Raw genomic sequence first — 13,775 nt, forward strand, 5'->3', positions numbered from 1 at the left:
TTGCTTTAGAGCATTCATCAATTCCCAAAACTGATAGCTCCCATTTGATGTGCTACTCAGAAATCCCCATCCTATAGTTTCACTTTAAAGCCTTTTAAAAGGCAAAACTGAAAGTGTGCTCAGTACAGACAGCACTGGAAGGACAATGTTGCACATCCTGATATTCAGTTTGCTGTTCAAAGGTAGGTTACTGTCAGATGAGGATGTTCAGTGTAGTAGTTTTTTGTTTTTTTTAAATTATTATTACTATTATAGAAAAAACTGGAAGGATATTGGTATTTTATTAAAAATCCACAAATATATTTGTAGATTTTTTTCTTCATGTGATCACAGACTGGAAGTCAAAGCTTCTGTTTTTATTAAAATATTTTTATAGGCTATTTTATTATTATAGATAAATAAATAAATAATTATATTATTGTTTTCATTATTGTGCTTTTACTGACATGCAGCTATTTTCATTTTTAGCCTCAGCCTTGCAAATAACTGGATATGGAAATACAACAGCTGAGTATGGCGGGGAGGCGCATTACAGGTGCACACTGGGAAACCAAAAAGGTGTGTTTTGTCTTTCTTATTTTAGTGCTAGTCTTATTGTGAAGTTGTATCTCTATCATTATTCTGTTGTTCCCTTTTCTATTTATCTGCTCTGAGCAGCTGGTGTCACTCGGCTTCTGATGTGTTTTACTGTAAATATTGACTTAAGCATTACTGTCTGGCTTCCCATCAGGTGTGCTCCAGGTCACGTGGCAGAGGCATTTCAAGGATAACTCAATAGAAAACTTGGCAACCTACAGCGAGCGGTTTGGACAACAAGTAAATCGGCCTTATCGCGGAAAAGTGATCTTCACAGAAGCGACCCTGAGCTCAACATCCATCACTCTTAACAATGTATCATGGCAAGATGAAAGCTGTTATATCTGCTCATTTAACGTGTATCCTGATGGGTCCAAAACGAAGAAGACTTGCCTCAAGGTGCAAGGTAGATTGAAGTAGTAGTTTCCTACCAATTAAAAGAAAAGACTGAATTCTGAAATTGATGTCATAATTCTGAGCAAAAGTCATACTTAAATTAATTTTGAATTATGGAAATAAAGTCACTACTTATAAAGAAGAGTATTATAATAACAGATGAAAGTCTTGCTTTTGCCAACCTCTGCTGGCAAAAGCTAAAAACTTTGCTTTAGAGGTTTGACATTTATTTTGAAACTTTTTTATATATGGCTTTGACTGCATGACATTTAACTGATGAATTCAAGTGGTCATATAATTTTTGTCAAAGAGAAGCTCGGAGTTCTCGCAGTGACCAGTTTCGATTCTCCATTAAGGAATATCGGCTGTGAACACAATGTATGTTCCCAGAGGTGGGACTGAGGGGGAAAACAAGGAGGTCGAGTTCAGCTGCTCTGCCACAGGTAAACCAGCTCCAACCATCGAATGGGTCATTTCACCCGACGCCATCCGCTCAGACCAACCACCAACTACTACAGTGACGAACAGTGACCACACATTCACCAGCAGCCGCAACATCACCCTGTGGGTACCTCCAGACTGGAATGGACATGTGGATTGTCTGCTGAACAATGGAATGAGGGGACAGAGACAGGAGAGGATCCCTTTTAATTTAGGCGATCAAAACAAAAAAGCGGATGGTATGTTTATCAATCATTTTGTTTTTACTGTTTTGGTAGCATGTGTAGTAATGCAGCTGTAGTGGTTAGACAGGTTGTATCTCTCCAGCGTGGGGAATCCTAATGCCAGTTATGTGTTGGTGTACTGGAGGATCAGCTTCCTACAAAATTCCAAGCAATGAGCATCTTTTCAAACTATTCTTACTGAGGAAATGACTCTTTAACAGCAGAAAGCTGATCTTTAGAAAGTGACCTCCCTCTAGGGAATCCCAAATGCCAAGTTTGTTATAGAATAATGAGATGAGAGAAGATTCTCAGCAACGAGCATCTTCACCAGTTATGCCCATTGAGTGGACATGATGTCATACATACACAATTCTGACTGCTGTTAATGTTTGCGTGATGGCTCAAATGAATCAGACGTACCTGTGAGTTATTTAATTTAATTTAATTTTTTGTTTATTTTATTTATTTAATAGAATGAGTGTCCCATTGTTCACTGAACCAGGAACCACAGGAGACACAATACAATAGTATATAATTAATTACGCTGTAAGTGCTGACTGTACAATGACTCACTTGATTTCCTGCAACAGGTAGTCTGACTAAGAAGTGTAAACAGTTTATTGTTGTTCCCCACAGTCAGCTGGGCAGTGACGCATTACATTCGGCTAGATTCAGTTTCATTTGTCAAGAACAAGAAAAAAAAAAAAAAACCCACGTCACAGGACAATGACCTATGTTGATAAGCCTGAGCTCTCTGGGGAGGTGTCTTCCAACAGATGAATAATCAGATGAAAATGGGGAAGTTAGGTTTCAAGATTTGAAAATAAAAGTCCTACCCAGAATATTCCCCACATTTCTCTTTTGAGGAAATGTCATGTCACCTTATTTCTGTACTGAACCTGACTAACCAGGCGCTATTTTTTCTCTAGGGAAAAGACAGTCACTGTCAGGGGCCACAGTTGCTATCATTCTTGTAATGCTCGCTCCCTGCATCGCTTTTGCTGCAGTCATGTGGAGAAAAAGGTGAGATATTATACATTATGCACAGCTGTTTAATCGGGTAAATATTCACCCAGTGCCACAGTATTTTATCTGTGAGTAATGTTCTGCCCACAGAATAATGAACTTTGTCTCTCTCTCTGGCAGGTTAAAGCCTAACAGGACAGATGAACTTGTTTAATGGTTTGGGCTTCCAACAAGCATCTTAAACTGTCTGTGGACTTCTAGCATGAGAGCATTATATAAAAAAAAAAATCTGCATTCCTTGCATCTGACCTTCAGAGAGCTAACAGTGAATTAAGCTAAAAGTGGCTGTCCAACTACCTGTCGAATTTATGTTTCTTTCCAATGTCAGAAGTCAGCACTTTAACTTTGTGTATGAAGCTTCAAGCTAAATGCTTATCCAAGCTGTGTTTAGGAGTAGAGGTTATCACAGGAGCTGCCTCAGAGAAATAGTTAAGTTTACAAAGAGACAACATGTCAACAATGACACAGTTAACTACTGTAAATTAGTTGTAACCCAGTGCAATAATACAGATTTGCCTCAAGCAAATCTAACCACTTTACCAGTGTAACAAGCTGGTTTGTTCTGGTGAGAGACCGTAGCTGAAAACAAGGAAATGCCCTGTGGGAGGAATGAATCTCAGACTGAGGACTACAGTGCCATCTAGTGTTCTTTGTGGGGAAAAGGGAAGGAGGGAGAGATGTGTTTAAATTTAAAAGGAGACGGTTTTTCAGAATCAGAATCAAGAATGCAGTGGCAAACAAAACACAATCACATGAGGCCAATTAGGTCTCACCAAGGAATTTAGTAGAAATTTCAGTCCGTTCATTTTCTGCCCAGCAAATGTGAACTCTTGATTAAGTGTTATATATAGCTGACATTATCATATTCCAAAATTAGGATATTCATATCTATCTATATATAAAGTGTGAATTAGACATAATAAATTACATAATAGACATAATATATTTTCTGCATACTATTTCTTAGTGTGCTTGCAGTTTTGCACATGTTCAATATTTGTGAGTAATTCAAATGTTATTTATTGCTTACACATTCACACATAAAATACACACACAATGCACTCAATGGACATCTACCCTCACACATAGCTAAAATACACTGTATAGATGTGATTGTGGTATAGTCCCTCTGTGGGTCAGCTGTGTGGTTTTGCATCAGTGTTGTGTCTATTTATCAACCTGTGGTTTGCTTTATGTTTAATATCTAATGAGCCAAGTTTTTTTGTTGAAGAGTTTTTGATAATGTGCGTTCTAATTTGTTCATATATTTATTGTTATTCACTTAATTAAAAATGATGTTTTAAAGTCTACCGTGATCCTGCCTGCGTGCAATGTGTTTGTTGCTCTGGATTATATCTGTAAGAAGTACAAGCTCCTCACATTATGCAACTAACTAAGCCGAAAACTCACTACAACATGGATCAAAGGAAAGAAAAGAAAAGAACTTGAAGTTTTTTTATCTTACTCTTTTCACTGCACCCACATGTCAGAGGACCAGGTTAATCTTTTGTCCACGTGCTTCTCCCTGACTGGATCTTGAAGCGGATATACCATTGTGGTGGAGCTGGGGGGCATGTGCTGTCTATAAACCAGCCATTAACTGTTGACTAATAATCTCTATCATTTTTTCATAAGAATGCCCATATTTTTTAATTAGGGGATCCGCTGCCACGTTACATTGTTTGTGAATAAGGGATGATTTGGCACCTACAGTGATCAGTTCACCTCGAACTTACCTGCATGTCTGTGCCTGCCCACAGCTGCAGTGAGAGGTTTTTATTTTAAAATTTTGGCGGATGGATGCCAACTGCCGTGAAAAGCAGAAGAGGAAAAGAAAAAAGGGGAAACTTGAGTGGGCGGTAGTTACCAACAGACACATGCAGCAGAAATGGCACAGTGTGGAGTTATACATGTCTTTTTTGCATTGGGAATCTTTCAGAAAGGTGAGAAAAAGATGATACATTACTCTGTCTTTTACTTTTATACAGGCCTATGGCATTTCTTTATCTTAAACTGAAAGCACAGTTTGTCTTTCCTTTTTTTTTCTTTTGTTTGTAGCTGTGTAATGATGCAACTTTTCAAGGTGATTTATGTATGTTTGAATGGTTAAAAAGAAAGTTGATATTATAAAATGCAAAGTAAAAAGGCCTCAAGACATTTGACTCCAGGGAGTTGGTTCTAGCACACAGAAAACCAACCAGTGTTACAAGTGCTCATATGTGCTTGAATGAAACCGAAAATCTGTTACTATCATTTCCTGCAGGTCTAACAGCTGTGATACAGACACAGCAGACTGTGGTGGCAGCAGTGGGAGAAGATGCTCGTCTCAGCTGTCAGCTCATGCAACATAAAGAAGTTCTTCAGGTCACATGGCAGAAAGTTTTCCCTGAGGGGGAGAAGAATGTTGCCACCTACAGCAAACACTTTGGTCCCAGAGTGACTCCTGACTTTAGAGAGAAAGTGGAGATAAAAGATGCTGGACTGAAGAACTGCTCCATAGTTATCAGAGAGGTGATGGAGCAGGATGAAGGCTGCTATCTCTGTTTGTTTAACACCTTCCCTGACGGTGCTGTCACTGCTACAACCTGCCTCCAACTCTATGGTAAGAACCTGACTGCATTACAGTTGGAACCTGACAAACAGGATCATATCAGAAGCTCATGTCTGGAACAACTCAACTCATGTCATGTTTGTTAAATGTCTTTCCTCTGCAGAGCTGCATGAACCCATTCTACATGTTAGAGAATCAAACTCTACTCAGGAGTCACTTGTGTCCTGCTCGGCCACAGGACGACCTGCTCCAACACTGACACTCAACGTCACGCAGCCACACCTCCACTTCTCACGCTACAACACTGTCAGTGTCCACAACAGCAATGGTACAGTCACTGTCACCACTACAGCTGTGCTGTCAGGTTTCCGTGACAACAGCGCACAGGTTGGATGTGCGGTGCGAGTGCTCTCTGGTCACAAAGAGGTGTTTATGATGATTCCTGAGGTCAAACAGACGTCTGCTGATGGTGAGAAACACTTCCACAGCTACAGACTCACACACTGATAATTACTGTGTGATTCTCATGTTTGTTTCTTTTCCAGGTTTTCAATCTGGATCTAATGACAGAACCTTCAGTAAGTTCATGTTCAGATGGTCTCAAGTCAGTGCTCTCATTTCATCTGTTGTTGCTTCATAGATGTTGAATGAATGATGTCATCAATTCTTCCTCTTCCTCTCAAAGTCAGGACTTGGATTGTGTTAGTGGCCTTTGGTTGTGCTGCTGCTGCTTTGCTCATCACTGTCCTGCTTAAACAAAAACATCACAACAGGTACGTCTTTAAACCAGTGTAATTCCTGTGTCTGAGTCTATGACAGTTAATAAATGTTTGTCCAGCTGTAACTGTTCTTAAATCCTTCAGTCTGTCACACAGAGACCATGAGATGAGTGAGATGCCTCAAACTACAGACAGAGACACTGATATGTGAGACTGGCCTTCTCTGTTCATAACCTGTTTAAGATCATTTGTTCCTGTAATACTGACTGAATAATGAAGCATTGTGAGTGAACATTAACTATTTATGTTTTATTTTTAGGACCCAAACACCTTTAGTCCCACAGGAGGACAATCAGGTCAGAAAACGGACACCTCCTCAGAATACTGAAGAAACATCGTCACTGTCAACAGAAAGAAGACTTCATTTTGACTAATTTCAACTGTTTGCTAATACACAAGAACTGACACAACTGTTGAGTCAGTGCTGAGACACTCAGACCTGAGGACAACTGCATCAAAGCCGGAGAGGCAACATATGTTATACACTCAAATCCCCATACAACATTCAGCTCTCTGTGTAAGTCTGTTACAACAAGTCCGTCCTGATTCATGGAAAATGATTCCAACCTTTCATAACAAATAATGTCTATAATCATTTTGATGATGAAATGTTTGTGCTGAAACTTTTTTTACCTTCCTTTTTATAATTTTTCATTTGTTAATACATTATTTTTTTACTCTTCAGAATTGCTCAAATAAAGAGTTCGCCTTTTTTAATGACTGTGTAGCCAGAGCCGGAAACTGTCGATAACAACCACACAGGTCTATAAATACCTTCAAACACACGAAGGTTTTACTCAGATTAACATGTTTGAGAGCCAGCATTTTTTCACAGGAGTGCAGTAACTAGCACTAATACTAAATAAGTCAGAAGAGTTAAGTTAGAGATATATAAGGTTATAACTGATAACAAAGACACGGTTATCATTTCAAACAGACACAGTCAGCTGGTGGAAGTATTTGTTTAGGATTTAGGCAATTTCATTTCATCAGTTCATCCAGATACTAAAGTCTGCCCTCGTGTAAAGGCTGAACTTGAAAATGAAAGCATGTGCTGGAGACGGATTGTTCCATTGTGAGATACAATAGGGGTCAATTAGTCAAAATGAACTGTTGCATTTTGTGTAGCGTTTTAAATCAGCAGTTTATTTGACACACTGATATACTTACTGGTCATAGATTATGTATTGAGATAGTTTATATGTGAATATCATTTTTTTCTTGGCATGAATTCTTACATTTTTAATTCTGAACACCCATGTTCTCCTGTTCGTACAGTTGCCCTACGGAACCCCGGGGTGGCCACACCGAGAAAAAAATATAGTCCACAGTGTGGCCCAAAAGTCTCAGTCTTTTGGACCCAGCTGTATATTGAGGCCACATTTATATTATATTGAGACATGGCAAAAAAGCAGGAGATGTGCTTCTGGTTTTCAAAAGAAGGTATTAACATAAGGTAAATACTTCCATGCAAATAAGTCTAATTGGATTATATTCACAGAAAGTATAAAACATGTTACCTGTGGCACTTTGAGTTGAGGACAACCATGACTACACTCATACAAAGCCTCATGCATCTTTACTCTATCAGAGAAGAGAAATTCCAAAGTAAAAGTCCCACATTTGCACCTTGAATAACAGGAATATCTCTAAACACATTTAATTCAAATGCTTGATTTTCAGTCTGCATGTAGTCAGGGTTGTCAGGAATTATTTAATGAATGTTTTTCCAGCATCTCAAAATCAAAGAATGAAGTAATTTTCTCACATTTTAGAGGGATTTTTTAAATTTATAAGGGTGTCAGGTCACATGATTTATACTTCCTGTGAATATAATACGATTCATCTTATTCCATATATGTAATGTTATATACTTTATGTTAACACTTTCTTTTAAGTACCACAGTCACATGAGTATCCGTATGGTATTTGATGAATTGTATCGTATGTGAGGCGTTCAGTTACAATTAAGATTTTATAACCTCTCCTCAAGTAAGACTTTCGCTCTGGAGCACCTGTCTTTGCAAAGTAAGAAAAACAACAGAATAATAATCAACCCTGCATGTGTTTTAATGCAGTCACCATAGACATCAAAATACAGGTAGACTGCAAATTTAGTGGTGCTGGCTTGTCCACAGTTTCTTAACACAGTACAAATCACTCTTGAGCTGGAAAAATCTGATACAAAATATACCTTGAAATTTTTTTATAACCAGCTCACACACAGCTGGAATCCCACATCTTCACTTGAACTGTATTTTCATTCCCTCCATGCAGGTCTAACAGCTGTGATACAGACACAGCAGACTGTGGTGGCAGCAGTGGGAGAAGATGCTCGTCTCAGCTGTCAGCTCATGCAACATAAAGAAGTTCTTCAGGTCACATGGCAGAAAGTTTTCCCTGAGGGGGAGAAGAATGTTGCCACCTACAGCAAACACTTTGGTCCCAGAGTGACTCCTGACTTTAGAGAGAAAGTGGAGATAAAAGATGCTGGACTGAAGAACTGCTCCATAGTTATCAGAGAGGTGATGGAGCAGGATGAAGGCTGCTATCTCTGTTTGTTTAACACCTTCCCTGACGGTGCTGTCACTGCTACAACCTGCCTCCAACTCTATGGTAAGAACCTGACTGCATTACAGTTGGAACCTGACAAACAGGATCATATCAGAAGCTCATGTCTGGAACAACTCAACTCATGTCATGTTTGTTAAATGTCTTTCCTCTGCAGAGCTGCATGAACCCATTCTACATGTTAGAGAATCAAACTCTACTCAGGAGTCACTTGTGTCCTGCTCGGCCACAGGACGACCTGCTCCAACACTGACACTCAACGTCACGCAGCCACACCTCCACTTCTCACAATACAACACTGTCAGTGTCCACAACAGCAATGGTACAGTCACTGTCACCACTACAGCTGTGCTGTCAGGTTTCCGTGACAACAGCGCACAGGTTGGATGTGCGGTGCGAGTGCTCTCTGGTCACAAAGAGGTGTTTATGATGATTCCTGAGGTCAAACAGACGTCTGCTGATGGTGAGAAACACTTCCACAGCTACAGACTCACACACTGATAATTACTGTGTGATTCTCATGTTTGTTTCTTTTCCAGGTTTTCAATCTGGATCTAATGACAGAACCTTCAGTAAGTTCATGTTCAGATGGTCTCAAGTCAGTGCTCTCATTTCATCTGTTGTTGCTTCATAGATGTTGAATGAATGATGTCATCAATTCTTCCTCTTCCTCTCAAAGTCAGGACTTGGATTGTGTTAGTGGCCTTTGGTTGTGCTGCTGCTGCTTTGCTCATCACTGTCCTGCTTAAACAAAAACATCACAACAGGTACGTCTTTAAACCAGTGTAATTCCTGTGTCTGAGTCTATGACAGTTAATAAATGTTTGTCCAGCTGTAACTGTTCTTAAATCCTTCAGTCTGTCACACAGAGACCATGAGATGAGTGAGATGCCTCAAACTACAGACAGAGACACTGATATGTGAGACTGGCCGTCTCTGTTCATAACCTGTTAAGACCTATTTGTTAATTAAGTATTGACTGAATAATGAAGCATTGTGAGTGAAAATTAAATATTTTTTATTTTTGTTCTAAGGACCCAAACACCTCTCGTCATACAGGAGAACAATCAAGTCAGAAGACGGACACCTACTGGGAATAATCAAGAGTGAAAATCCATGGTCGTCATCTTGAATAGAGAGAAGACCTCATCTTGACTGATGTCAACTGTTTACTAAAAAGCAAGGACTGACACCAATGTTGAACCACTGAGGATCTGAGTTCAACAGTGACCTCAACAAAACTGCATCAAAGCTTGACAGACAACATATCTCAGTGCTGTGACAAAACCTCTAAAGTTTACATTAAAATCTCCACACAACAGGGAGCACTCAGTATAGCTGTTACAGGATGATTTGTTTTACTCTTTATAACATTTGATCAGTTTTTACATGTATTTATAAACTGTATTTTTCAACCTGGAAAAGATCTGACAAAATAAAGATGAGTGATTCTAGAAAGTGTGATGTTTTGTTGACTTATTAGAGGTGTATGTTTCATTGGACATTGGTAATCAATCATTAGTACTGTTGCCACTGACATGTTAAATACTATCAATAATAACCACAACAATAATGGACTTGTCAAACTTTCATATTGTGAGTATTCAGATGTCATTTATTCCCAGATGTGACTCAGTGCCAGCTGCTGATTTTCTGCTGAAGTTGCTCAACATGGCCACTGGAGGTAAATGTTTATTCACTTCAGCACAGGCTGGATGTAGTTTCATGGAAAATCCATCTTGTCCACTTCCACAGTGCCTGTTTTTAACTGTTTTTTATGGATTATCATCTGATACTGTATATATTAGATAAATAATATTAATTGTAGAGTTTTCATTGAATAAATGCAGGAATATCTCCCTAATAACATTAAATCATGTCACCTGTCAGGTAGAAGGTTTTAGTCAAACTGAGGCATTTGTTTTTACATTCAGGGCAGATTAGAAGTCCATCACTGAGACTGCGCATGATTTAGTTTAAATACAGAACTCAGCTGTTTATTTATTTCATATATTTATGTGTGATGTTGTTTAATTCATGAATGTATTGGGTCAACGTTACATTTTCGAAAGTGAAAGTGATTTGTGAAATTCAAATATTGTCCCAATGAATTGTGGGAACGGATCGCTCCAATGCGCGCGGTGGATCAGGGGACATTTAGGCGTCATGTGCTGTTAATAGAACATTTTGAAAAGTAATATTGAATCAAATCAGCTGTTTATTCGACATCACATTGATTGGATGCTTTGTGTCACTTATACAGGTGTGTATTTGTTCTAGAGACACCTTTTTACATTGTTGTGTTGATACTGAGACCCACCTGCGGAAATAATGGAGCTGTCTGTGCGCGCCTTTGTTGGTCCAGGACAGGTTTGAATTTCTGGTGCTTTTATTCTGCAACATGTCGAACGGTGCATTTCTACAGGGGTGTTTTATGTTGACTCTTCTTTCAGAAGGTAAGATAGATGAGCTCCATTCTGTTTGTAATATATGTACATATATTGAGTTGACATATATGTAGATGTAAAGTGGAACAATTTCATATGTTGACATATATGTCTAGCCCATACAAATATCTGTTTATGTATGTATGACATGTTATGTAAATATATATCCATTCCAAAGACATTAAAATGAATATGAAAAACATAGAAGTTTTATATGCATGTTGTTTTAATAATCTTGGATATATAAGTTAACTATACAGTTTATGCCTCACATCTGATGTCATTTCATTTCCTCAATGCAGGTCTAACAGCTGTGATACAGACACAGCAGACTGTGGTGGCAGCAGTGGGAGGAGAGGCTTGTTTCAGCTGTCAGCTCATGCAACATAAAGAAGTTCTTCAGGTCACATGGCAGAAAGTTTTACCTGAGGGGGAGAAGAATCTCGCCACCTACAGCAAATACTTTGGCCAAAGGGTGAATTCTGGCTTTCAAGGAAAACTGGAGATCAAAAATGTTGGAATGCAGAACTGCTCCATAGTTATCAGAGAGGTGACGGAGCAGGATGAAGGCTGTTATCGCTGTTTATTTAACACTTACCCCGATGGTGCTCTCACTGGCCGAACCTGCCTCATGCTGTATGGTATGTACTGGTGTTTGTTTGCATGTGCATATACAATTTTGCAACCTGACATCCTGACTGTAATGCCAACACAAAAATATTTCCCCCGGTGAATTAACACTTGAGCCCGTTTCATAACGTTCATCTCCACCTTGAGGTGACAGCTGCAAATGGTGGGGGTTTATTTGTCTGCTTTCCATCATTATGCCATGAAACGCAGTTTTGTTTTGTGCAAGAAATTGCATCACGTTAGGCCACAAAATATATGTTCTGCATTCACAATGTGTGTAAAATCTGCTCATCCAGTCACTCACTTGTATCACTCAGACTGTCACAAAAGGGCATTTCATTCAGTGTCTGAACCTGAACTCACCTCAGCCTCCATAAGGCCAAAGGTTTTATGTCCATGTGCATTTACTTCCATATTCGTAGCTGAACAGGTGCACAATGCTTCAGTTATTGCAATTTCTTTCTTTTGTGGCATGAAAAGTGACACATTCCTGCGTCATTGTGCACATCACCGGTTGCAGGTGACTTCTTTCACCCCATACACCAACTTACATATTTGATGCAAAGTAACATGGCAGAAAGTGTAACAGCTGAACTCATGTCATGTTTGTTAAATGTCTTTCCTCTGCAGAGCTGCATGAACCCATTCTACATGTTAGAGAATCAAACTCTACTCAGGAGTCACTTGTGTCCTGCTCGGCCACAGGACGACCTGCTCCAACACTGACACTCAACGTCACGCAGCCACACCTCCACTTCTCACGCTACAACACTGTCAGTGTCCACAACAGCAATGGTACAGTCACTGTCACCACTACAGCTGTGCTGTCAGGTTTCCGTGACAACAGCGCACAGGTTGGATGTGCGGTGCGAGTGCTCTCTGGTCACAAAGAGGTGTTTATGATGATTCCTGAGGTCAAACAGACGTCTGCTGATGGTGAGAAACACTTCCACAGCTACAGACTCACACACTGATAATCAAATAATGATCCTTATTGATTGATGATTCCCATTAGATCTGTAGTTGCTTGATGAATGTTCAGGGTTCCATATCACATTTTTCTCATTTTTCTCACAGATTTCACTTTGAGCGTTGTGTTGGCCTGTGTTGGTGTCGCTGCAGTCATCATCATCATCTTCCTCATCATCATCATCAACATCCTGCTCAAACACAAATGTAGAAACAGGTAAATTTTCAGCTGTAGATTCAGTATCTGTCTTGTTACTATGGTGATGACTTATTACAGTACACAGCATCTAAAAACATTTTACGACAAAACCCATAAATGAATCATTGATGTTTGTTTGTTCAGCTCTGACTTTTCTTAAATCCTTCAGTCTGTCTCAAGGCGACTCTGAGAGGAACAAGACGCCACAAAGAACAATCAAAGACGCTCCTGAGTAAGACATTTTCATAATCATCACTTGTTCATGTTTGTTATTTATGACTTCTTCAGCATGTGATTTAATCTGCCTTCACTAGTCTGATAATCAGACTGATTATTTCTTTTCTTTTCAGTTTGCTTCTTTCATTCTCTATGAATTTCGGAGCCATTTCTAGAAGTTTATCCACATACAGTAAATGTCGTGCAGACTGATTTAGTAGTTTCATAGAAATATGTGCAACATGATGTGACATTATGAATCTCGTTTTGTTTTTATCTGAAGGAACAAAACACCTTTAATCAAGCAAGAGAACGAGCATGTGAGGCAACGGACGGGGACGTCGACGAAGAAAAGTCTAAACAGCGTCCACCTGAAACCATCGGATCTGACACCAAAAAGACTGTTCTAGTAACATCCATTATTCAGACTGCATTAAAGACCGTGTTGGTAAAAAAAGTGAAAGCTCTGTACAATATTAATCTCATATCTCCAGACCAAAAAAAAGATTGTAGTCAGTTTTTATGATCATGTTTTTATACTGTTTGCCATAAAATTTAGATCTTTCTTCTCTTTCTTCTGTATATTTGTATGTCGTGTGATTTCATCTTGTCTTGATGTCTTTTGTAAAGCACTTTTAATGACCCCACTTCTCTCACAGTTCTCTTTATTTCATTTGCTGTTGAGTCTGTTGTAACACTATGTTAACACAATATGCTGTGTTGGTGTTTTATGATGTAAGTGGTCAATTT

At 39.1% G+C, this 13,775-nt stretch overlaps 2 protein-coding genes across 8 annotated transcripts; both read left to right on the forward strand.

The window, feature by feature from the left end:
• The first annotated feature begins 137 nt into the window (after positions 1-137).
• LOC111236710 (OX-2 membrane glycoprotein-like) lies at positions 138-9,985 on the forward strand. Of its 7 annotated transcripts, none has more exons than XM_022765551.1 (7): positions 4,473-4,606; positions 4,927-5,265; positions 5,378-5,683; positions 5,760-5,792; positions 5,900-5,987; positions 6,078-6,140; positions 9,599-9,985. In XM_022765551.1, the coding sequence occupies exons 1-7, from the start codon at positions 4,552-4,554 to the stop codon at positions 9,672-9,674; spliced, it is 960 nt and encodes a 319-aa protein (XP_022621272.1). In that variant the 5' UTR covers positions 4,473-4,551; the 3' UTR covers positions 9,675-9,985. The 7 variants fall into 7 exon arrangements, with proteins under 7 accessions (XP_022621274.1, XP_022621276.1, XP_022621275.1 ...); XM_022765549.1 differs by lacking the exon at positions 9,599-9,985 and adding an exon at positions 6,253-6,625; XM_022765550.1 differs by lacking the exon at positions 9,599-9,985 and adding an exon at positions 6,253-6,625 and having other exon boundaries at positions 6,090-6,140.
• Positions 9,986-10,713: 728 nt separating this feature from the next.
• LOC111236709 (OX-2 membrane glycoprotein-like) lies at positions 10,714-13,482 on the forward strand. Its single transcript, XM_022765547.1, has 6 exons — positions 10,714-11,020; positions 11,314-11,652; positions 12,272-12,577; positions 12,719-12,827; positions 12,979-13,041; positions 13,309-13,482. The coding sequence occupies exons 1-6, from the start codon at positions 10,966-10,968 to the stop codon at positions 13,433-13,435; spliced, it is 999 nt and encodes a 332-aa protein (XP_022621268.1). The 5' UTR covers positions 10,714-10,965; the 3' UTR covers positions 13,436-13,482.
• The last annotated feature ends 293 nt before the right edge of the window (positions 13,483-13,775 follow it).

Source organism: Seriola dumerili, unplaced genomic scaffold (genome assembly GCF_002260705.1).
Source record: "Seriola dumerili isolate Sdu_G_001 unplaced genomic scaffold, Sdu_1.0 BDQW01000716.1, whole genome shotgun sequence".
NCBI lineage: Eukaryota > Metazoa > Chordata > Actinopteri > Carangiformes > Carangidae > Seriola > Seriola dumerili.

Excerpts from the sequence above, each read along its gene's own strand:
- LOC111236710 (XM_022765549.1), top strand. The coding sequence starts at position 4,552 with ATGGCACAGTGTGGAGTTATACATGTCTTTTTTGCATTGGGAATCTTT. Across the intron at positions 4,607-4,926 it reads ATTGGGAATCTTTCAGAAAG|GTCTAACAGCTGTGATACAG; the intron begins GTGAGAAAAAGA and ends CATTTCCTGCAG. Across the intron at positions 5,266-5,377 it reads AACCTGCCTCCAACTCTATG|AGCTGCATGAACCCATTCTA; the intron begins GTAAGAACCTGA and ends TTTCCTCTGCAG.
- LOC111236709 (XM_022765547.1), top strand. The coding sequence starts at position 10,966 with ATGTCGAACGGTGCATTTCTACAGGGGTGTTTTATGTTGACTCTTCTT. Across the intron at positions 11,021-11,313 it reads GTTGACTCTTCTTTCAGAAG|GTCTAACAGCTGTGATACAG; the intron begins GTAAGATAGATG and ends TCCTCAATGCAG. Across the intron at positions 13,042-13,308 it reads ACAATCAAAGACGCTCCTGA|GAACAAAACACCTTTAATCA; the intron begins GTAAGACATTTT and ends TTTTATCTGAAG.